This window comes from Ranitomeya variabilis, chromosome 8, assembly GCF_051348905.1.
Source record: "Ranitomeya variabilis isolate aRanVar5 chromosome 8, aRanVar5.hap1, whole genome shotgun sequence".
Taxonomy (NCBI): Eukaryota; Metazoa; Chordata; class Amphibia; order Anura; family Dendrobatidae; genus Ranitomeya; species Ranitomeya variabilis.
In genome coordinates, this window is record NC_135239.1 from 56317596 (window position 1) to 56343657 (window position 26062).

General features: G+C 39.3%; 1 protein-coding gene across 2 annotated transcripts in view; it reads left to right on the forward strand.

The window, feature by feature from the left end:
• The window catches only part of TGFBR3 (transforming growth factor beta receptor 3), a 205387-nt gene that overhangs the window by 69064 nt on the left and 110261 nt on the right, over nt 1-26062 (forward strand). For both annotated transcript variants that reach the window (XM_077278844.1, XM_077278842.1), the window contains exon 4: nt 22807-22944. In XM_077278844.1, the coding sequence (XP_077134959.1) occupies nt 22807-22944 (138 nt within the window). The remainder of the gene's footprint in view (nt 1-22806; nt 22945-26062) is intronic.

The following is a 26062-nucleotide window of genomic DNA, read 5'->3' on the forward strand; positions in this document are numbered from 1 at the left end:
TATTGTAGTGTTTTAATTTAGAATAAGGATATATCTAGACATAACAGATTTTTTTCACTATGGATTTTTCTCCAAATCCTTGGCAAAATTGTCATATTTAAAATTCAATACTTATATTGTAATTTGAAGAAGCCGAAAAATGTAAGAAATCTACTGCATCTATACATATTTTAATAGCAGAGGGCTAAAGATATTCCTGCAGCTAGCTGCCTCTCAGCTAGAGATGAGACAACCTTATCTCTTTTTACTTTTCTTACCATGTCTTGATCCCTCAATTCACTAAGGGTGAGGCAAACAAAACATATGATAAGACCTGTATAATATTTTTGGAGAATGGAATTTGAAATACAAAAATTGACAAGTAAAAACAAAATATTGATTGCTGCCTTTTTAATCCTTATTTAGAGTGATGTTCATTTCTATTAAAGGGAATATGTCACCAGGATTTTGCTATTTAATCTGTGAACAACATAATGTAGGGGCAGAGACCTAGATTCCAGGGATGTGTCGCTTGCTCAGCAGTAGTTTCAATACAATCCGTGTTTTATCAGCAGGAGATCATCACTAGAGGTCTGTGTGCAAGGCAGTCAGGCTAATCTGTGTAACCCCGCCCCCACTACTAATTGGCTGCCTATGCATAGTGTATACAGGCAGCTGCCAATCAGAAGTGTGGGCGGACTTATATATAGAGCTCAGCATTCTGAGCACTGCTAAATCTACAGCAGAGAAAACAGGAATTATATCAAAACTGCACCAAGAAGCCAAGTAAGTGACACATCACTGGAAGCAGGCTCTATGTCCCTATATCATGCAGCTGTCAGACCTGGCAGAAAAAAAACCGCTGACCAAGTCCCTTTAATATATGACTCGGTATTTCTTTGTTTCCGCTGATACTGAAAGTCAAAATTTAGATAATTTCATAAATATTGGATTTAGTTATCCTTTTTATCAGACGAAAAAAGCAGCAATTAAGCACCAGCAATCAGTGAGCTTTAGTTTTACTTTTATGTAATCCGCGTGAGTTTTAACTGGAGTGGTCAGAAAAATGACCACGCAATGCAGTTGTCTCCATGATAGCTGTTTACCATCTAGAGATAGTTACAGAGAATGTTCTTAGTTGACTTGCTCTCCTAAAGGACCTTCCCAGATGCTCTGGAAATAATTAATTGTCCCATTATCACTCGGTGTGGAGGATTGTTTTCAAACTGCATCATGAACGCAATCAACTACATGATCTGTTTTTAATTACGCCGCTTAGCGTGTGATAGGCGGCAGCTTTGCATCTAGAGGGAATTCCATCTGGTTTACATTGCGTCCATGTCAGATACTTAACACGACATACCTTTTCCTTATGGAACCACTTGCATTGCCAAATCCTTCTCACAAAGTGTGTACCTTTCAAATTTCCAGTTTCCTCAGGTTGGTCTTCAGTAGTTTTTACAAATGGGTGCAGACCAAAAGGTGAACGTCTTCACAAATCTGTATGTGGTTCCTAAGGTTTTTTTCTTCCAACACTGTGGTTTGTATTTTTTTGCATGCATTTATAGCAAATTACCGCAGTTCTGCAGCTGGAACAAGTGAAGTTAGTCATTTGCTGTAAAGCGGAATACTTTTGTTCTGCATGTGGCAACTACGCCCAACTGCTACAACTGAATTAACCTTTGTTATTCAATTTTTCCCAATAATTTTTTATGAGGTTTACAAAAGGACATAAACCTGGAGCTGTTCTTCTTCACAGATATACATTGTTTGTGGTGTGTAAGTTTTTTTTTTTCTGAGAAGGTTATTAAATCTGTGAAATATTGGCAGTTTGTGATAAGGTTGCTTGTTGTTCTTGCCTCTCGGCTGGAATAACCGTATACTAACTGCCATAAAATCAAATGGGTGGATTCATCAAGATCAGCAAATCTCTCGCCGGTCTTGTTGAGGGGGGCCTTCTGGAGCAGAAACCCTCCATCGCCTCTTAATGAATTGGACGTGGTGTACGCCACTAGCCACAAATCTTACGCCAGCCACTGCTAGAGTAAGATCTGCTGCGTAGCAAACGCCACCACTCTTCATGAAGTTGATGAGCTAGTATCGCCATGCCCTGTTCACGTTGATGGAGTTGGGGCAAGAATTGCATGATAACGCCAGAAGCTACATTTATTTTGCGCAAAAATGGCAACTTTTCAAAGCTTTTTTTGCCACATAAAGCTTTGATGAATTGTCCCCATAGTATTTAATGATTACTTATAAAAAATAATTTTGTAAAATGTATATTTTTAATAATTTTGTAAAATGGGAATTTAAGAAGAAACGTCAGAGAAGTTCAACTATTTGTAACACTGTTTGGAATGCTCAGCCATTCCTGATACCTGCTCCGGGGGACAGCCGATTCAGACTGTCTCATCATAGTGAACCTTAGACCAGTGCAACTTGCAAGTCAGATATTTCCTTAGTTAGAACTTGTATTTCACTGTCAAGTTTTGTCAAATCAAGTTAGAACAATTCCCTGATTATAGAGGACAGTTGTGGAATTCTCGCTTCTGTCCTGTCCAATCATGAATAAATCTCATTGAACGTGTTCACCCTTCAGCAGTTTGGGGCTGTATCTCCAAGATGTCCATCTAGAAACTTCAAGGCAAGGTTATCATCTGCAGAAACTGAGTTCCTAATGTGATGACAAAGACTGAATTGTTTAAAGATGTTAATTGAATTAATGTAACGGGATTGTCCACTACTTCTCAATCACTGTTTCCGCGTAGCAATAATAACACCTATACTCACAAATCCGACATCTGGAGGAAGTGTGAGGGCAGTCACAGCTCTCACTTCCACCATATGTCAGCTACATCCCAAAGAGGGTACAGTGATGCGGCCGCTGATTATGTCATGCAATCCCTGCACCAATGTCACACGAGCCCTGGGAGAGCCAGTGCTGACACTGCTGGAATGACGCCTACATCAGTGGTGAGCATAGATGTTTTATGTTGCTTGGTGGAAACAGTGATTAAGTTGGGGTTATCTACGTACTGTACAACCCATTTAATGTGACAAAATGTGTTTTTGCCATCAGACTGTTAAAATCTGCTTAAGGGCATGTACTTTAAATGGAACCTGTCATCAGGTTCATGCTGCCCGAGCCACTGCAGCCAGGTACAGGTGCTTCTCACAAAATTAGAATCTAATCAAAAAGTAAATTTATTTCAGTTCTTCAATACAAAAAGTGAAACTCATATATAGAGTCATTACAAACAAAGTGATCTATTTCAAGTGTTTATTTGTTCAAAAGGTGGCCAGGGACTATGTGTCTTGATAAGTTGTCCAATGCAGGTGCCCAAATGGCTTCTCAACACCTTGCTCCAGGTGACTGGCTGGCCTCTTCCTATGTGTCCTGGTCCTGCTCTCATTGCAGGCCAGGTGCCGAGAAGCCAACTGGGGCCCTTCCTCTGACTAGTCAACTGAGACGGATAGTTCTTGGCCGTCTCCTCAAAGTATGTTTACACTGAAATGCTGTCTACAATCTCGTAGCCAGACTTAGATTCATGCGACTTGTGATTCGGGCAGCAAACATCTGATAACAGGAGCCCTTTATAATGACACTACAAACCATTGCTATCATTTAAATTAATTTTCTTGATCATTCGCCTTGACTTGTGCTTAGAAAGAACCAAGCGAAAAGTGCTTTAAAAGATCTACACTGTAATTACATTAAACTAATATAATTTGTCAAGTTCTGTCTAAGCAAGGCACTTAACAATTGATGACATCAGGCACTACATAAACATACTTTGTTCTTGACTTTTACATATTTATTTGCCTTTTTACACTGCTCACAGCTGCAAAGCGTCCCAAGTGTCGATAATGTTGGGAAAAGTTAATCATGGCACCAAGTATGATTTAACAATGCACTCCTTATTTGGAAACACTAGCGGGAAAGGTTTTCTATAGGGAATTGACTCTCAAAATGGTAAACCTTGAAAACATTTAGAAAATGACTCTTCACTTGGGGCCTCTGTGTAACCCTTATTGCTGGGGTTGTGTTTCCTTGAAGCGGTGCAGCTGGCTGTGTAGTTTAGTTGGTCTTTTATACTAGTTTTAACTGTCAAGCTGATAAAAGGCATTGTAGTGACGCTTCCACAGTGAAGGTGGTACAGTTCCGTTGTTTGAGAAAGTTTGATTAGTTCAGAAACTAAATTTTCCATAGGAAAAGGGTAAAATGATATTGTCTTGACAAGGTCCTGCACCACACTTGACTTTTCACTTTGTGTCTTGATGGATAAAAGCAAACATTAAAACGAATGGCTTTACATTCTATATGCATTGTTGGTAAGTGATCATTAGTATTTTGCCATTGAATAAAGTCCCATTCCATTTGTCTAACCACTACAGCCAATCACATGCCTTAGCGATAACGTGACCAAATAGCAGAATGTCATCACTTCTTGTCCCAGTGCATACCATCAGGGTACCTAATACTGGGTCCACATAGAGCCAGTTAATATGCTTCATTTCATCATTTTTAAGTCATCCCTGATGTTGGTAAGATCTTTCTTGAAGTCAACCCATTTAACGCTCAGGGTTAAGCATCCAAATTAAAGTGTTTTACAGTTCTTTAGAGACCTAATTAAAGTCCCTCTATTTTTTTTTGTGAAGAGCCCAAGAAAGTTAATATCAAAAAGCCAAAACAATCAATCAAAAGTTTCCTAATTTTTTTTTAATATATTTAGTTAAAAATCATTAATCAGAAACAGGGACAGGTTCCACCTATCTCCGCCAAGCAATATGTTATTGCTATGTTCTTTCTGGAACGAACGTGACCCAGATAATTGTACACAGATCAAAACGTAGGTCAAGAAGTGATCACAGGTACTACATTTTCACAATGAACTTTGGAAACTCAATGCGGAAATCTGCAGTGTTATATGGTTGTTGTGGGCTGTTAGCAGACAGGGTGTCCCAGCCAGTTGGAGCTCAACTTCAACTGTTTTATATGTTCTTCCAGAAAATGGAAAATAATTATGTGCAGGCGGGGTCTTGTCCTGTCTGTGATACTCAGAAATGCTCTAATAAAAAGATGAAGATGAAATGAATTGTTTTCCAATTCTTGCTATATATTTCATTTTCCACACATCACATTAAAATGATTGTACTGTTATTTTAATTGTATGTCTACTAGGTAAATGTAACAGGTCTGATAGGGGCCCCCTTGTATGCATGCCTAGTGCTGAAAACAAACTCCAGACATGGACCCTGTGAGGTTTTTACATGTTATGTAATTCTAAATAAATTTAACAGAAATGACTGCCTCTCGAGCACAGTATATATCTACATACCGTGATGTTCATCCAGCTCCACAAATTCATGTTATGTGCATTCAGAATCAAATTTATCTCTTAGTATTTCCCATTGTCATTGGCTTGGATGTATTAAAGAGGTTGTCTGGTGTAAAAACGATATCCAATTACCTTATTAGGAAATTCTGAGTGAATTCGGGACCCTCATCTATTATTGAGCACGAATGGATAGTCTCTAAGTCTGGAGGACTATGAAAACTCATGCGTTATATGCACTTACTGTTGATCTCAATATACACCATGTAATGCCTAATTTGCCCTGTGGTGGAGCTGTAGGGTAGCTGAAGAGCGGCTGCTAGTTTTCTATAGATTATTGATGATTGAAGCAAGACCCCAGCTGATTAATAAATTATGGATCTTGTAAAGTATACAGCTACCGGTATGTTATTATGGGCTCACCTGGTGAGGTGGATTCTCTAACCCATAGGTCAGGGTGAGCAGCATGGACCAGAGACAATGATGCGTAGAAATGGACAGCATATGGATCAGCGAGGTCCAGGACTTTGTGTCATGCAGGATGAGCAAGAGAAATTGTAAACTGTAGATGAAGCTGGAGGGCAGTTATAGGGAAATACAGCTGAGAAGTACATACAATCTGCTACCTTGCAGCAGGGGTACGGTTAACCACAGGAATAGTAGAGAGGTTTATGCAATCAGGAACTTACAGCAGGGATAAGGTTAACCAAAGGATCAGCAGCTTTTTATACTATATAAAATCTGGTACCTTGATGGCAAAAGGGAGCTTGCATCTTGAAGCCAGATTAATCAGCGTTGTGAGAGCAATAGCAATAAGATTCACTTAACTGAGCTAGTAGTAACAGTAGTTGGATGCCGGAAAGCTGAAGTGAGATCCAAAGAGGATAATATGTCAACTGGCTGGAGCAAAGTTTTTAGGAAAATGAGGCTTAATCCTGCAAAAGCACGTCTTAGAAAGGTGTCATACTTTCTTAAATACTCAGGCAACTCATGACTGCCCGAGCCAGCCTTAAAGAGGTTGTCCACTACTAGGACAACCCCTGCTTGATCTAAATGTTTTTCTCTGATAAAATAAAAAAGCTTATACTCGCCTATCGTGCCATCACCGTTGCAGTGGTGTCTGCACTCGCATTCCCAGGGCTCTCGTGCGGTTGTTATGACATGTGAGTCCGGCTCCCAATCAGCTCTGGTGTCACTGTCCCCGCTTTTTGGCAAATTGAACATGCAGAGGAAGTTTGGGCTGCAGCTAATCTCGGAGTTCCTCTTCATGATCAATTCAACAGAAGGTGGGGACAGTGACGCCAGTGCTGTTTGGATGCCGAGCTGATGTGTCACAACAACTGCATGGTAGCCCCGGGGAGAGCGAATGCCAAAACCATGGGAACAGCGCTGGAATGGGATGGGAGTTTAAGCTTTTTTATTTTATCGGGGCCAATTGTGGGTATGACAAGGATTTATCCAAGTAGTGGACAACTTCTCTAAAAGGATTAAGGTGATTAGCATCATAGATATTTGCCAGTTCACCAGTGAAACCCGGTGTTGAGTAGTACATAGGGAGCTGGCCACAGGAGATGGGAGCAAGGCACGGTGCTGGAGCTTGGACAGGTGAGTTATATCTTTATAGTTTAGTTAAGGAGAATTTTTATTTTCTAAGAGGTGGCATAAACATGCATTTTTACTAATAGTTATGCCCGTTTTTGAAGGCCTCGCTACCTCCTTGTCCATTTCCAGTCCATCCATGGTCTATTACCCATTTCGCCACCTAGAAGCATGATTGGACTTAATCTAACGATGGAACATCCCAGTGTTTGGTACAGGAAACTCACAAGTTTCAGGGAAAATTCTATAAGGTTTGGGTTATGTCTTGGAGTCCAGGTGGTCTTTACTTTGTTGGACAGTTTCCCAAACATTATGTGAGAGTTGACAAATATGTAATAGAATTTAGGTTTGGCAAATTGGGATACTCGCGCAATCGTATTTCTTTTTCCCGAAAGACTAGAAAAATTAATAGAAGAAGAAATCATCCAACTGATTTTGATGCAAATCTTTAAAGAATCATTGAGATATGAAATTCATGTATCTATATTGTTAGAATACCCAGGCTTTGACCACAGGAAAAAAACTTGTATGCAAAGTTCCTAGAAACTTAATGTTCAATGCTATATACAAAATGGAACAAATATTTAGACGTAAAGGAACTTATTACAACAGCTGCCTCATAAAAAACCAACTCATAAATTTGGAGCAGACGTTTGAGATTCCAGGATTCACTCGCACTTCTAGATACTGTGTCACCTCCATATTCTTTCTAAGTGGCCTTCATGTCTGCATTAAGAGATGATTTTCATGGGTTATTAAATGACTTAGAAGTACTCTATGATTTGTGTAGCAGCCAAACCAGATTAAGGACTACATTCAGTAAAACGCTTATTCAAGTGAAACAAGTCATCTCATTTCATGCATTTTCTTCGGCTACAGTTGTGTTTTATTCCTGTAGATCTAAAAGACCAGGTGATGCAGTATAAAAAGACAACTAAGATAATTTGAAATGTGCTCTGCTCTAAACTGTAGATTTTAGGAAATTTCAATTTAAAGCCGATAGACTTTATATTGTTTATATCAACAATAGACATTATTGCTTCGTTGTAATATGTAGAACAAAGTCTGGAATGAACAGTGGAGAACATTCCAAAGTCTTTCCCATGTAATGTAAGAATGAGTAGTCTCCGTGTTCAATTAGTCAAAAATCTCTGTTCTCCATCATACTGGGCTTTTTAGGCCTTCTCATTCTACAGACAATTGAAATTGAAGTGCTAATTAGATTAATATTGTATTTTATTGTATTCTTTGTAGTGACAAATTTTCTTGAAGTTTATTTTATAAAATTTTTCAGTTTTATGCTTATAAAGACTAAACAAGTCATGCTAGTGATGTTGTATCATTAGAATATGAAATCACTAAATGATTGTACCCATTGACCTTGAGGATTAAAGGTGTTTTCTGGTTTTGGAAATTCTTACTCCCTTCGTGCATATTGTTTTATAAAAAAAAAAGGCGTACGCCTCTTAATGAATCCAGAGCGTCTTAAAAGTGGCATGTGCCATAGACTGGAGTAAAACTTATGGCATAAGCTGCTCCACAACCCGACATGAATTAGATGAGTGGACATTGCCACACCTCCTCAGTTCCCAGCTATGCCCATTTTGATGGATCTGGCTGAAGCTGGCATGAAGACGTCAAAGGTCGCAACATTTTTGTGCAACCTCGCATTGTGCAAATAATGTGAATTATGAAAATGTTTTATGCCAAATTTATGGTATGGACACTTTGATGATTCGGGGCTAAAGTGCACTTTACACACCCTCCCCGGGTCCAGCACAGAGTCTCTGACGGTATCTGTTATTGTCTGCAGTGCTTATGTCATGTTGACAGCTGCTGACAGCCACTGAGCTCACTGATTATCTTTAACGCTATCGACTTGATGCCAGCGCTGCAGACAATAACAGTCACTGCAGCTGCAGCGGAGACTAAGCGCTGGACCTTGGGAGGGTGAGTAAAGAAAAGTTTGTTTTGTATGTTTTTTTTTTTTTAAACAAACTACATCTGAGGGTCAAGGGTAATTTTAAACTGAAAAAATCCAGTAAGGGCTGTTGGCAATACTCAAGGATCATTAAACAAGTTGTCCACCACTTGGGCAATTCCTTATTATACCCATCGCTTGGCCTCAATAAAATAATAAAGCTTATACTCACCTCCCATGGTGGCGCCGTTCCCACTGTGTTGCCACTTGCTCTCCCCGAGGCTCTCATGCTGTTGTAGTGACACATGCTGCCGGTGCCCAATCAGTGCCACACAAAATGATCTTAGCACAATCATTGAATTTCTTCTAGAAAGTTTTGGTTGTTTCCTTTAACCAGCAGAAAGTACAAATATGTTATAAAAATACTGATCTGGTTTAAATGGAACCTTTTAGAAATATTAACCCCTTCCCCAAATAATGTATATGACTCTGTAACTCTCTAAAATATAAACCATTTAATCCTTTTATGTCCCTAAAGCACTGCTCCAGTAAAGAGAAATTACTAGTGATGAGCGAATGTACTCGTTGCTCGGGTGGTCTCCGAGTATTTATGACTGCCCGAAGATTTAGTTTAGTTTCATCGCTGCAGCTGAATGATTTACAGCTACTAGCCAGCTTGATTACATGTGGGGATTCCCTAGCAACCAGGCAACCCCCACATGTCCTCAGCCTGGCTAGTAGCTGTAAGTCATTTAACTGCGGTGATGAAAACTAAATCTCTGAACACTAACAAATACTCGGAGACCACCCGAGTGTGCGCGGGTAAACCCGAGCAATGAGTACACTCGCTCATCACTAGAAATTACGTTTAAAATTGAGTCTGGAAGAGCATTGGGGCATGATCCGCATGACGATGCACTTACAGCTTCTCAGCCTGACACTGTATTTCCCTATCTAGCAGCTGACTCCCCTTTGCTGATTCACAGGTCATTTACAGTGTGCCGGACCTGTCAATCAGCCATGGGAGGGTTCTGCAAGATGGAAATACGTCAAGCTCAGAAATTGTAACAACATCATTACATCCCAATATACTTCCAGGCACAACTTCAAAATGTGATTTCTCCCTGCTGGAGCAGTGCTTTGGGGGTTATAAAGGGATCAACGGGCTTCTCTTTTAAAGGGCTTCACAATAATATTAAACTTTTTTGGGGTAGGAAAGGGCTTTCTGACAAATTTATTTTCATACCACTAATGGTTAGGAAGTGTCCTTTTCATCTGACTTTAGCTAAGTCGTATGGATAAGCATCTTTTACTCTAGAATTGCAATATAGTCTCTGTTAAAAGTCTGTCCTCAGTCAGTGATAATAGAGAGCATAGCTGTGTGAATCGGTCTGGGGTGGGAGACGAGGTGGTCGTTGCTCGTCCATAGATGAGACAATGCTTGCTTTTTTTTATGTAGACTAGAAGCCTGTTTTCTGCAGGATAAATTAATATTTTTTTCCCCTAACTTTGGATAATGCACTTTGGCATATTATCAAGCCTTACTCAGATAACAATCATACTGGATGGATGTCTTATGTCTCTTGTGGTGCTAGATTACATTGTTGGCTGGTATATAAGCTGCAATTGTGTCTGGAAGTGCATTGGGGTCTGATGATGCACTTACAGCTTCCCAGGATTACGCTGTTATTCCTTACCTGGTAGCACCCTTCCCTGTGAGGAGTCACAGGTCAGCCATGTACCAAAGCAAATGACCTGTCAATCAGCCATGGGAAGGTGCTGCAAGGTGGGACATACAACGTGAGGTTAAGAAGCTGTAAGTGCACCATCTGGACACAACTGTAAGTGTACTTTGGAGGTCATGAAGGGATCAACTGGCTTCTCTTTTAAAGGTCTATATACAATAATAAAAGTTTTGGGGGAAGGACATTCTGAAAAGTTCCTTTTCGTTGCCACGAACGCTTAGAAGTAGTACTTTCCAGTTCGAGGTATGGTGTCCTTTTCATCTGACTTCAGTTAAGTTAGATGGATAAGCAATTATTACTCTAGAATTGTTTTTTAGCCTCTGTTAAAAGTATGTCCTCAGGCATGGATAATAGCGAGCACAGCTGTGTGAAAGGGGACGGTGGTGGGAGACGAGGTGGACATTGCTTGTCCATAGATGAGACAATGCTTACTTTTTCACTTCAATTAGAAGCCTATTTACTGCAGGATAAATTCATATATTTTTTTTCTTAAACTTTGTATAATACACATTGGCATAACATAAAGCTGTTCTCCGAGGAGGATCATACTGGACGGACGTCTTGTGTCTCCTGCGGTGCTAGATTACAAAGTTGGCTGGTATATAGCCTGTAGGGTATGAGATTAAAATTCCTAAAGAAACTAACAAAAGGTCACCTCTGATCTGGAAGCATAGAAAGTTCATCTGATAAACTAGTATCCTGAAAACTATGAAAACTAAAGAAATTCAGGATCAGTTCTCAGACCCTAAACAATTCCAAGTGAATACTCCTTCCTGCTAACCCAAAACACAAGCAGGAAGCCCTTTAATCAGTCCTAATAGAAGAGGGTAACGGGGTGTCATAAGAGGAAAACAACAAACAATATCTGGACACATAAATTCACGTAAACTGGGTTAGGTCTGCACAGTCTTTCATCTTGAGATTTTAGAGATGACGAGCTAGTTAAGGAGTGGATATTAGATAAGCAAAGAATGCAGAATATCAGCGTACTCCCAGAGTATGTGGACTGTAAGGTTAGTTATTTTCGGAAGTAGAAAAAGGAAGGGCTAATGAATATGTACAGTATCTATGTATATAATTGAAGAATGCTTTAACTTTTCAAATTACTTCTTATTTGGAAAAAAAATGTTTTTGTTTCATAATATTCTGAAAGCTAAAAATTTAAAATTTTTTCCTCAACGGAGCTTATTTTTTATGTAGTTTTAAGTTGTGCCATTATGTCATACGTGCATCTTTTTGATCATTTTATTATGCATTTGAACAAATGAACAATGAATAAATTAAACACGTTTTATTGTGAAATTGGGGGATGTTTTCCCTTTCATTTTTGTTTAAAACATTTAAACTTTTTTTCTGTATAACACTTACTAGTCTCACGAAGAGACTTGAGCAAGTGATCCTTTGATTGCATAGATCAGAGGTGTCAAACTGCATTCCTCGAGGCCCACAAACAGGTCATGTTTTCAGGATTTCCTTGTATTGCACAGGTGATAATTTAATCACCTGCACAGAATGATTCCAGCACCTTGTGGAATGCTAAGGAAATCTTGAAAACACTCATGGTTTGCGGCCCTTGAGGAATGCAGTTTCACACCTCTGGCATAGATAATACACTGCACTGCTAGTGCAGTGCAGCGCATTAATTAAACCTGTGAGTGTAACTATCCCCATCTATATTAGACTAAAGTCAGCCGAACTCCCCAATATTGATTAAATCTGCCAACCATCTGAAATGTATGGGGAACAGTGAGGCAAAATAAAAAAACAAACAAAAATGTTTTATTCCGCTTTGCAGCTACAATCACATAGTGTGTCCAGTTCAACATGAGTAATTTTGGTGAAAATCTCTCAAAATCTTAAAATTATGGCTGTTTGAATAATGAACTTACTGCTTCAACTACGTCAATCCTGCAGATCCAATGGTCATGCATCAGACACACAGTTCATTTTATGCAGCTAAGATCCCTAACCCCCTTCATGGTAGTAACTATTTATCGCACCGGTGTGGCTTGCATGTATCAGTGTTGTACCAGATACGACCTGAACTTATTTGAGATGGACGGCGACAAACTGGAAGTTGTAAAGAACTTCAACCTACTCTGATGAATGACCACTCAAGATGCAGCGATGACTCTGGAAGTTAATAGGAGAATAGCTATGGGCAAATCAACAATAAAGTCACCATTTTCCTAGTGACGAAGACATGGCTCGTAGTTAGTTTGGTCTTTCTTGTCGGAACATATGGATGCGAAACATGGACAATAAAGAAACAAGACAAAAGATGGAAGGACGGTGGAAATGTGCTGCTGGAGAAGGATGCTATCATACCATAGATGGCAAGAAGAACAGACAAATCAATTCTCTAACAAATCAAGCCAGACATGTCACTCGAAGAAAGGATCACCTATCTACGACTTAACTACTTTGGACACATGATACGAAGAGAAGGACATCATGGTCGGAAGAACAGAAGGAATAAGACAAAGACCAGCATCCCGAGGGCTTGATATTATCAAGATAACATCAGAGAAGACTCTGGTGGACCTATCTGGATTTGCACAGAATCAATCTTCCTACAGATTGCTCAACCATCAAATTGCCATGGCTCGAGATCAAGCTGAAGAAAAAAAAAAAGATCCTTGGATTGTCTAGTTTTCTTCTTAAGAACACTTTATCACTGGGAAATGAAAAGTAATATAGTTAGTATTTTAATTCTGCAACATTTTCAAGATCTCTGCTCTTTACAGTTCATTTATTGCCCACGAGCTTATATTGTTTACATCCTGACTCAGAATCTGTCCAAACCTAATACATCTAAAGGTTTCTACAATGTATACAGCATATGTCCGCTTCTGTAAGCCAAACCCATCAGCAGCACATATTTTTGGTCAGTTCTGAGGGTTTGCCACAATGTATCAGCGCATGTTAGAGCTATAACTATTTAAAATAAAGTATATTTTTGAGTATTTGTGCCTCTTTTTAGCATATCCTACTGACAGTCTATTCCAAATATATAGTCTGGACTTTTATTTTTCTTGCAATGGCAGGTTTATATAGTGGTCCATGAAGAAAACATTTCTTTCAGCAACATATCATGTCTGCTGGAAGTTTCTTGTATTCCCCGTAGGCAGATCTTTGGTTTTCCTAGAAGTACTGTGAACAGCTGCCTCATTCTGGGGCGCTTTCTCCAGTATCACATCTTGCGATAATATGTGGATATATCTCGCACCTCCACACAGTGAGAGCCAGTTTCATGGGGATAAACCTAATTTCCTGTATTTGCTTTTCCTCAACCTAATTGGTATAAGGGGCACAAAACTTTCAGTTATTGCCTTATATTCTCTAAATAGCCGTGCATTAGTATTTCACATCTATCTACTCTCTCCTCACCATAGAGTAGAGAACGTGAACTTGCTGAGCTTTTGGTATACTGGATGATATTGCATAATTTCCAGCATTTTAGAATATGAATCATTCTTTCAAAACTAAAACAGAATAGTTTACCGTACTATAACCAAAAATTTGGATTTAACCTACAAAGAAATCTCGATAAAGGTTTTCTCCTACCTTCTTCAAGAGATGATATCCTGGAAATCAAGAACTAAAGTTTTAACATCCAATCTTTTTGTTCTAAAGAGTGATAGACCTACACCAGTGTTGTCCGGCAGTGGTTTACTCCTTTCTCTTTTGAATACATACATTCTTGGTCAAGTTGAGTGTGCACGTATATAGGGGGTTAGGTGATGAAAGAAAACGGTTGGAGAAACAAGTATTCGGAGATATTTATGGCCAGCTTAACTGAGTATACTTGAAATAGACAAAAATTTACAAGCTTGAAGTCATAGCGTTAATTTAAGGATCCCTGGTGGGCCATATCTGCAAAAGGGGTAATGTCAGGACCCTGGTGTTCCAAGGCAGTGAGGAGATTAATGTCAGGATGCCTGGTGGTCTAAGGCAGTTAAGGGGTTCTGTTGCAGTGAAGAGGGCAATTTTGGGATCCCTGGTAGGGGTAGTAATGGGGTTACTCTTTCATGCCTGGTGCCCAGTGGGTTGCTGTACTCTATTATTGCAGTAAGAAGATGATCACCATCATTTAGCTTCCTGTTTTTTTCCCACCACTGAATATAAAGGTGAAGCTAGAGAGGATGGAGCAGCTATAACCAGGCAGCTGCTCTGTCTTCTCAATGTCCCATCATTAAGGAGGAGCTTAAGGAATCTGTTCTAGATCAGATTTTCCCTGAATAATGGGAACTTTTAGACTGTGTGGCTGAACAGTGGCCACCTCAGCGCTGATCTCACATACAGTTTATTATAGAATTAGGACACTAAGGTGATCATTTAGTTCACTGGTATTTATTAAACTGCCGGGGGAAGGATTCACATGTCTTTAATCCCTCTAGAAAAGAAATTAGACCAGTAAGTAGACTTTTTTACGTCAGGTCTTTTTATTGCAGCATATCCATTTCAGAGAAATGTCTGAAGATGTTTCCATCTCTTTCCCGCTGTTCTAAAGTAACCTTGAAGATATATGGCACCAGCCTGTAGAATTTCATAACAAATCTTTCAGTGTATGTATGTGTGCCTGGAAGTCCGCAAGTAAAACGGTACATTGAGAACCATGTTTATTTGGGAGATTTTTATTTGAATTGTGCCTGGATTTTTTTTTCTGTCTTCAAATTACTTTAGCAGGGTAATGGAGCTGGAGTCCATTGATTGTTTTCTTAAGTCTGGTTACCATAGAGTCATCCAGCCGCCCATGAGCTGAGATATCTCAAGAGTACAGCACAAAAAAAAATTTGCAGCTGTCTGAGCCCTTATTATATTTTAGGACTGTGATTGCAGTTTCTAATTGAATGCCTTATAATAAGCTGTTATCTTGAAGTTAGGATAATAATCTGGTGGAACTTTATCACTCATCCCATGTAGACCAGGAGCTGGTAGAACGTTCATCTTCATGATCTGTCCTTCTTAGTGCTGTACCATGTTATTCCACATGTTCTCTTGCCTCTCGACGAAATTACTGTTTCTTTCTCGGTAAAAGTAGCAGTTTTTAATTGACCTTGTAGAAGTTTTATAGTAAGAGATTTAGTCAGACAACTCTGCACACTTTCAACTTTGGCCTGGTTATGGGGGTGAAAGTAAAAATACAGTGATGTACTGGTAACATACAGCATCTGCTGTTTTGTTCCATCTCTTTTTCATGTTGGGGACAGAGGTAAAAAAAAAAAGTCAATGGTCTACCCAGCTCAACCAAGGAGAAGACATCCAAGGTTACACAAGTTGAAGAAAGACCTAGGTCCATCAAGTTCAACCTTTCTCAACCAATTGTTCATTTTGTCACTAAATGAACTATAGCCCACAATGTTATGTGTAAAGAGTAAATCATCCAGCCCTTTTTTAAAAGCTGTTATAGTGTTTGCCATTACTACCTCCTGTGGTAGGGCATTATGTGAGGGGGTTATTTTGCAGCCTTTTATCCAAAAACTGTTAGGTCACCCATCAACATTTTTTTATACATTTTACAGCCAAATCCAAGAGTAGATGCTAAACAGGATAAATATAAGGTAAATGCATATACATCCTTTTTTGGAGGGGTCGTCCTGATTTTGGCTTAAAAACTGCACCAAAACTGCTTTTATATTATTAGGCATAAAGGTCGAAGACTAAAACTATAATTTTTAGGGCTGATCGAATTGATTCACAGGACCCATGTCCAAGATTGCAGCACGTGGTTGCTGGGTGGAGCCCTGAAAACCACCTCCTATCTAGCAGCATCCCCTGCCGCCTCTTCTGATTAGTAGACTTAGCATGACATCATGTTTTCGTCTTGCGGCAATGATGACATCACGCCTGGCCTATAAATTAGAAAGAGCCAGGGATTCCAGAATGTAGGAGGAGGTTCACTGGGCTCCTAAGCGGGAACCACGGACTACTGACCTGGCTGCCGGATCTGGATCCTGTGATTCAATTTTCTCATAACTAAAAATCTCTCAAATACATGTTTAGACCAATATATAGCAACCAGCCTTGAATAATATTTGCTATAAAGGGTCTCTTTATTTCTCCATAGTCACCAACATGAGACGTGTTTGCACAAGCCCAATTTGCTCATAAATTTGTGACTTCTTTCAGTTTTGTACTAGCTTCACCACTTCATTAGAAAGTGTTTGATGCGTAGTGGAAAGGGCTAGGTTAAAGTCAGTCCTATAGATTGATAATAATTGAAGACAAATTTCTAATAAGTTTTTGTGGAAATCTACACCATCTCATAGCTGCCATAGTTCTTGGTGCTTGCGTAGCTCAAAGATGACGCACATTTATTGAGAGGTGCACATTAGAGATAAGCGAACGTGCTCGGATAACGTCTTATCTGAGCATGCTCGAGTGTTATCCGAGTATCTTGGGCGTACTCGTATAATATGCGCAAGTCCCTGCGGCTGCATGGTTTGTGGCTGTTAGCGTCAACACATGTGTCGATTCCCTAACAGACAGGCAATCTCCACATGTGTTCGGGCTGTCTAGCACCCACAAGTCATGCAGCCGCAGGGACTCGAATATAATATATGATCACCCCCAGATGCTCGGATAACACCTGAGCATGCTCAGATAAGATGTTATCTGAGCTTGTTCGCTCATCACTAGTGCTCATTTTAATAAATTTGCCACTTCAAACTCCAATTTTGGGGTTTTGTTCATGACTGGTATATGAAATGTCAGTCTTGATAATTTCTCTCCATCAGTTTTCCTTTATTATACTCATTATGCCCTTATAACAGTGCTGTGACCAATCAAGTATACAGTGTGTAGGCTGGTAAGAGGAGACTAGTCTAGTAGGCTTATACACGTTTACTTTACACTATACTGGATAGAGAAAGCAAAATATGTAGATTAAAAAGAAAAAAAAAGTACCTTAGCCTTCCCGGACATAATAGTTGGCCTCCAATGTCATGCATTTTTCTGCAGCAATGGGGGTCATGTTCCAGATCAGCAAAGCGGTGCGGAAAAGCTACTTATTAACAGGCTTTATAGCAGACAAAGGAAACACCTTTAAGAATGGAAGATAACATACTTTACAAACTTTGTTAAAGAGTAATAAACTTTTTTTAATATATTTTGTCTAGCATGGAAACTTTGAAAATCTCTTTATTAGGGGATCTATCTTGACTCTTGCTTCAAAAATTGTGTATAACTAGCTTCAAAAGCACTGCTTTACCAAGTCTATTTACCAGCGTAGTTATTAGAATGTTCTCATTTGGAGTAAATCCCACCAAGGATGACATCTGCAAGGAGTTTGTATGTTCTCCACGTGTTTGCCTGGGTCTCCTCCGGTTTCCTCCCGAACTCCAAAGACATACTGATAGGGAATGTAGATTGTTTGCCCCAATGGGGATAGTAATGATGTCTGTAAAGAGCGGCAGAAGTAATGGTTCTATATAAGTGAGTAAAATAAATAAAATTAATAAATTTGGATTACAGATGATGGCAGTGAAAGGGTCAACTCAACACCTGTATCACTAACGCTGGGGATAAGCTGTTGTTGGAGATTATTCAGAGAAACACAACACTCAGGAGGAGGCAAGTGCCGACCCATCACTGCCATCATCTGTACATATAAATATACTGGGGAAAATGTGGGGCTTGGAAGTCACTTCCATTAATTTTACAATAATGAAGACAAATCCTCTAATAAACATATTTGAAAAGTTTTATAATGTTCCATGCTGGACAAAATTATTTAAAAAAATGAAAGTTTACTTACTCTGCAATTTGGAAAGAGTGACATATTTGGGATGTCAGCCTGTGGGTCTTGATGACTTTGTAGGCTAGATTTCCCCATGGATATTGATGTAACTCATTGAGCATGTATACAACAATATTCAAGATTATGGTCTGCATTAAATCAGCCATTTGTATTGTTGGAAATCAGGACATATCCACATTTAACGCTTGTTCTTCAGATTATGAGATACGAAAGTTTAATGGTGAGATAATTTGAGTTAAACGCAGCAGCTCCTTCAGGACTTCTGTGATATTCCTTTATGGTGTTTGTTTAGGGCAAATATACACTTTTCATTGTTTGATTATAGAAAGGATTAAAATTTGAAGCAAACAACATTTAATCCTTCGTAACTTGCTGATACTTCAGCGTTTTAATTGTAAGACATAATATGAGGATGTGATATGGAATACTTCATTCTTAAGTGCTCGATGTATGTAGAGCGGAAGCTGGTGTGTCATGCTTGACACTTTCCAGCTCTGCACAATGGCCCCATTCACTGGCCCTGACATTGTAACCCTCAATTATCTAAGCATTAAGTTTTATTTGAATGAAAGAATTTTCAAAACTTGAAAAAGATGCATTAACAGCTTTACAATTTTGTGGTTTGTGTGCTGGTTTGTTCCAAGGCATGACTGCACATTGGGGAAAGAGGTCACTAATGGACGGTGGAGCATTGTGTACTGGCCATTTGAAATGTGCTGATGATGTATTTTGTTGAAATGCATTGTCTAAGGTCTGACTTGAACATCCTGGACCCCAAATGCTGTAGTTGGAGAAAAAATATAAGCATCTTGGATCTAAATTGCCATACCATATATGGTGACCTCACACCATATATGATTTATTCACATTTATTAGATTCTATTAGATTACTTTAAAACTAATTTATTTTAGTTTAATAGACCATGAACGGCACTCTATTCAATCACGGCACTCCAAAGCACCATTTTAAAGCCCCCCCCTTACACATTAGATTTACGTTGGCCAAGGGAGTTAGTCTGATTGCCGTTTGAGGAGAAGTCAGGAAGGAATTTTTCCCCTAATATGGAACTATTAATGTCTGCCTCATGGGATTTTTGCCATCCTCTGGATCAACATGTTAGGCTATAGGTTGACCTCGATGGACTTAAGTCTACCTTCAACCTTAAAAACTCTGAAACTATAAGTGTGTCTGAAGAGATAAGGATCCGGAATGTCTAGTTTTGGACTGCCGTTTCTTTTGTTCTCTAGCAATACACCACTTACAGAAATGTCCAGCAATGGATCTCTCACAGAGAACACAGATATGCTCAGTATAGCAAGCACTCCTATGTAAGGGAGAGTCAGGTGTGATAGTTGCCAGTCAAATGATCAACCGAACCATCGTTGGGTCGGCAGCCATCTAATGTGTAAGTTCACCAGGGATCTTAGTGGTTGGTCTTCCAGATTTGGGAATAAGACTGGCAGATGAAATGCCGGTCTTGAAAAATTAGCCAAAAGTCAAAATATTTTTATGCCATTTGGCTATTAGCACATTTGCACCCGTAATAATCAACTCTTGCAGTGGTAGCATGTTAAAGTGGCTGTCTACTATCTTGACAACCACCTTTATAAAAAAAAAGAAGTAATTTCCCCTAAAATAATAAAATGTACTCCTCTTCTTCTCCGGAGCTATTAACACAGTAAATCGTCGGGTGTGCCAGGGATTTCGGTTTATTGTTGGGCTGTTGTGCTTTTACTCTACTTGGATGGATGTTGGACAAGGATAAAACGTGAGAGCGCAGCAACTCAGTAGTGGCCGTTGAATGGATGCAGAGCTAACAATGCAAACTCTGCCAGATTGTGCATCAATATCAATGGAACAGCACTAGCACGGAAGGTGAATGTTTTTTTTTTATTTTACAAGGGAGACTACTTCATTTAAAAAGGGGTGGTCCAATTAGTGGACAACGCCCATATGGTGACAGATCCGAATTAATCATTCCTGTTAAAATCAATGTCTCAACAATGTAATGCATGATCCTACTGAGTCCCCCACTTTTTGTAGCCTCGTTTCCTTCTTGTTAACTGGTGCAGGTACCTAAGGAAGCATTTTCTGCTTTTAAATATGAAGGCTCTAAGATGCTGTTCAGAATTACCTTTGTAAACTGCTTTAAAAATATATGCAAAATAATCATAATAATGAAATATGTGATCTCAGGCCACCTCTGATTGAAAGAACTAATGGACTCCCGAGAGACGAAACCTCTTGGCCACGACCCATAGGTTTCTGTTACTGGAAATCTGACACAACAATTCAAGCACTCTGCTATTGATATAACATAGACTGCTGCTTAGATCATTGTTTTGGATGTGCACAATAGGAATCATAGATATTTTCATATTACAATCCAATACCTTCAGTCATTTACGCTCAATGCTACTTCATGATTAAAAAAAAATAGTTTCAATGCACAATAAAGGTTAAACCTCCTTCTTTAAGGGAAGTGAGTAATTTTTGGTGTTTTTTTATACTTTTCCAAGTAAATTCAAGTCAAATACTAAATGTTTTTTTTTCAGGCTTTAAATGGTAGAAACCTACAGTTCACTTTTTTTCTGAAACTCCTTCTTAGGCTCTACATTCACCTATTGGATTTTAGTATTCTTTTTAATATTTTGTGTGAATTTTTCTAGGCAAAAAAAATGAAGAAGAATGAAAACACTATGACTAGTGCCAGGATTAACAACTCAGTGACTTGATTTATTTGGAATATTTCTTTATGCTCAAGTCTTGTCATCTTAACATTGTATGTCTCCAACTCTTAAGGCAAGGGAAACATTACACCATTGAATGCCGATTGCCAGCGCCACACTGGAAGCCCCACAACAGCACAGCTGTCTTTTTGATGTGCTCCATCTGCTGCCTTTGCCCATGCTTGGCATGTATCGTGGAGTCACAGTTACACGCTGTCTACTGTTTGTCTTGTTCCGCTAACATTTTTGAAAGTTGTATACTGACACTTCACAGTGTTACTTATCATGACAGGAATCTACAGCAGCACCTTGTCTATACAGTGTTGACTATTTTTGTAGGATCTGATGCTTCTGGAAAACCCGGACTTTTATTCTGCAGCATTTGCTGCGGATATTGTTACTGAAATGCAATCCCATATTAACAGCCCTTAACTTTTCCTGTGGACCTTCCCTCAGCATCATATGTAGATAACACAAATCATAGGGTTTTCATTTTAAATGCTTCTCATTTTGGACTTAAGAGTCTAGGGGGCAGTACTGTTAGTGGTTAACAGCTTTTCTGGTCAGTAAGTAAGACCGCCCAGTGGACACCAAAGTCTAGATCGAGCAGAATTTTGTAATGAAAAAATTACACGCTATACAAAAATTTTTCCTACAAAACCTTATATCACAAATTGCTGCCCAATGTCCATTGTTACAGATTCCATTTATTTAGACATCCTTCTTATTGAGGTTCATTGTAGAGTTGTAGCTACTGGAACAGAAGTCTAGAAGATGCTGTCATGATGGCCACCTTAACTAGTCCCTATCACCAATCTGGGGCTGCCCTTTGTATTTAATAAAGAGTGGGTAACCCCAGATTGATTTTTTTTTTTATATCATATAGTATAAAGACTGCTCATAAGTTCTTCTAATGTCCCCCATAAGTCAGGCCCAAACTTGCAGTTAGATCCCAGCATGCAGAGTTGGACCCCACAACTTTCTGCAGCCGCTATCACAGTGAAAGAGTGAATTCTCGTTCTTTGTACTAACCGAGTGCTGCAGCATACTTTACTAATTTGTTACCGCACGGCATCATCTTCAGATCGGTTACTGATATGTAACAGCTCAGTGGAATGTGTGGCAGTGCAAGGTTAGGGCAAATTGCAGGGAAAAGTTGGTCCCTTTCGGGAGGCATTAGGAACATTTGGAAAGGAGACAAGGAAAGGATAGGAAAGATATATGAAGCCCTGAGATATTATGGGCAAGTAGAAAGATATAATGTATGTTAAAAATGAAATGATAGGGGTTTGGTGGAACATGAATGGGTTCTCAGGAATTTAAATTGATGGTCTAGCTTTAAAATAGACCAGCCTTGTATTATCGACGAAGATTAGGCCTCAAAGTAAACACCCCGCTCATAAGAATGAAAAGGGACCTCATCCTTGCCTCTTTCGGCAATGTATCTTTCTTGTAGTGTTTCTTGCAAGTCATGACTGGCCATCTGGGCATATTATAAGTCTAAAATACTCACTACGCAAACGTTTCTAAAAAAAAATATTGTGTAAAATGACAGTGTTTAGTGGCAATATGGGTACTTTAGTGTTTGTTAATAGATGATGTCTCCGTATCTCCCGTATATTGGGCCAGTTGCTTACATCAAGTGTTCATTATTTTTTGCATTGTTAACAGTACTAGCATGTGCAGTTCTTCATAGCGCATGTCCTAATCTGGTTCCATTTTGTTTATTTACAGGTCACTCTGCATTTGACCCCAATCGCAACAGTCTTGTTTCATCATAAACCTCTGGTGTTCATCTTAAACTCCCCACGGCCTGTGACGTGGAAGCTGAAGACTGCGAGACTAGAAGCCGACATTCCAAGATTTTTCTTTGTGAGTATATATGTGGTTGCGAAATGCGCAGCAGTGCATATAGAGTAAATATGTTGGCTTGTTTTGTGTTGTCACTGAGCAGCGTATACTCTTGGCTTGTAGACACTAGTTTTATTGAGAATGCTACAATCACTGGGTTTTAGGAAAGACCCTGAAGATTATTTAGCCTTGGCAACAGTCTTAACATAATGGAAGAAAAGTCTTTCTTGAAAGACACACGTTTTTGGTTAAGACTTCACTAGCGCCTCTCTGCATTAGTCATCTGGTTAGTCAGACAATAGAAAGGGCGAGGCTCGGATGTGATTGTTCTGGGAAATCATGTATTCTATTCACATCATTCTGTAATGACAAATTGTAGGATTCCCTTTACTTGTTGCGTAGATATATATCTGCTGAGACTTGGCCACACTGTACAGTTTTGTTGCGGTGTTTTTTTTCTGCCGTTTTCAGAAAATTGTGAAAAGCCATAGTGGTTTTGATAAAAAAAATTGTCTTTGATTTGTTTAAGTATCCAACCATTGAATACTTAAAGCGCATCTGTCGCTGGGTTTCTCAATACAAGGTGCACACACAGTGAGCTATATCTTTTAGATCTGATAAAAACCTATGTCAGAATGACTGTAATCCCTTTTAAAGCTCAAAATCAATCACCTCTTAAATATACTCTTTAACGGCTCCTCAGTGTCCCTCTTCCCAGCTGAGATCTCACGCTGCTCAGTGCAAGCTGCAGCTTTCAGTCAGGGAGCATGGGTGTAGATTGAATACTCTTCGTCTCAGGATCTCTCACGTGCTTTGGCAGGATTCGGAAAAGGCTCATTTTAATATCAAAATCTTACTGCCATTCTGACATGGATTTTCATGGTAAACACCGCTGTATCATCAGATCTTAATATCTATATAATAGTGTATGCAGGCTGTATCCTAAAACTAGTGACAGATCTGCCTTAATGTAAATCATCTTTCCATTCACAGACCTCCAATGAGCCATTGATAGCATATTGGTAGACTAATGACATCATATTAGCATTTACCATGTACATTACTTTTCTCCATGTTGTTTGGAGTGATATGTTCTATCAGATCAGATGGTTGGAATAGTGCTGTCTGCAGGACAGTTTCCATGTCAGAAGGTTCCATAGGGCACCATTGTATCTGTTGTGTGATGGATTTTGCACAGCGCCATGGCTTCCATTTTTGATTGAAGCCGAAATCTACGTGTGAAGAGACTCAGAGGATTGTGCATTTTAATTGCTTCCACTTATCTAGTTGTGGGTGAACGATCTGGGTTCTTTGCTTGTGTTCCTGACAAGTTAACACTGCAGGATTATCGGGCAGTGTAAACAGGGGCAATCGCCCAATGAACGAGCTTAAGCTTTCTTATCGGCAGCACATTTTTCGGTGTAAACGGTGACCGTCAATTTGCACAGAACGATTTATTAACGATGGTTCATTTTATATCTACTATTAATGTATGAAAATACAGTGGCTGTTACTATTTAGCTATAATGTAACCACTGCATTATCTACTGTAACACTTCTAATGATTGATATAACTTTCCCTCCCCCACCGGAAGATTGGTCACCATTGTACCAAGCAACCTGAGCAGTATGTCGCCCTTCATTAAAGAACATAGGATTAGCAAACAAGGTCTTGATCTTTCGGAAACTAAAGGCTTTTTAATTATGAGTTCGCGGTAAAGGGGATTTTATCCTGCGCACGCTGGCAGCTGAGTGAAGGTTTTAATTAAATATCCATCCTAACTCCCTGGTGATGATAACTTGGAGTGCATTGGTCAGAGTAATTCTGCATTTTACTCATAAACCTGTCAATGAATTTCGAACATTTAAACAAGGCTTTTTGATGAAAAAAAAAAATGTCATGGTTTCATTCCGGCAGCTCATAAACATGTCATGTTTCAGCCATTTGACATTATCTTGCTACTGCTAACCTTGACATATCTTTCAATCAACGTACGTAATACAATCTACAGAGAAGTATTTTCTGCTGAGATGGATGCATTGTTACGGATAGTCTTAGGAAAGTATGAGGGGGCGCAGGGATTTTCTGCTATCGTCGGCCTTCTACATTAGTAATCCAGATGTGCTGATTTGTATTTATTTTTTCTTTTATGTAAGATGAATTTCCCAGCTCTGCACAGTTGCTTTTCGCATACATGTAAAGTATAATTACTTTTACTATGGGTATTATATATATATATATCTCGGGGTGAACATATCATTGGTGCAACCTAAGAGGTAAAGACCCCCCCAAAAAGGCAGGTCGAATTGTGATTTATGATAAGCTGTTGACTGCAAAGAGACAATATATTGTTCTTGCACAGGGGCCTCTTCTATCTGTGTCTGCCAGTGCATGTAAATGTATAGAATTAAGAATTACCCTGTGTCAGGCATAGACAGAAGACCCCGTGCAAGAAGAGTCTCCCAATTTTATAATTCTTTATCTGTCTTTTTTTGATTCTCTGATTTGTGACCACAGACCATATCAAAGTTGAATGTGCAAGAAAACCAAGCACCTGTAAAAGTGAAGCAGTGCAAAGAATTTAAAGCACCACTCCAGTGTTTTTTTTTTTAATTTCACAGCTGAAGTGGTTGAACTAATGCGAAGTCCCTGACCCTAGTATTATGCTCATCCGCCTTTGTCTTATTCTGTCGCTCTGGTTGTCTTCTGTAGGCTGTGACCTGCTGGATCGCTCCAGAGTTTCCTGGGTGATCCGGAAGTCACTTCTTAATGTAAGTCTACGAGATCCAGAACCAGGCTCATAGACTTTCACTGAGAGCTTTTGACCGTTACCTCTGACTTCCAGTCTGTCAGAAACTGCTGCCACAAGATGACAGAATGGGACCAGAGCCCTGCTAGGCAGACTGCGGCTGGTGATTATAATAGTAGGGGAAGGGACCTTACATTAGTGCCACCACTGTAAGAAAAGTCCTTACTGAGAGCTGGAACAGCCGGGAAAAAATATGTAGACAATCCTCCTATCAAGCTGAGACTGAAGTTTATTCGGAGATTTTGCAGCAGAAGAGTTTCATTGAAAGTCATTGAGACAAAGCATGCAGGCACGAACAAGAGTCCAGACAGACAAAGTAACTCTGGGAC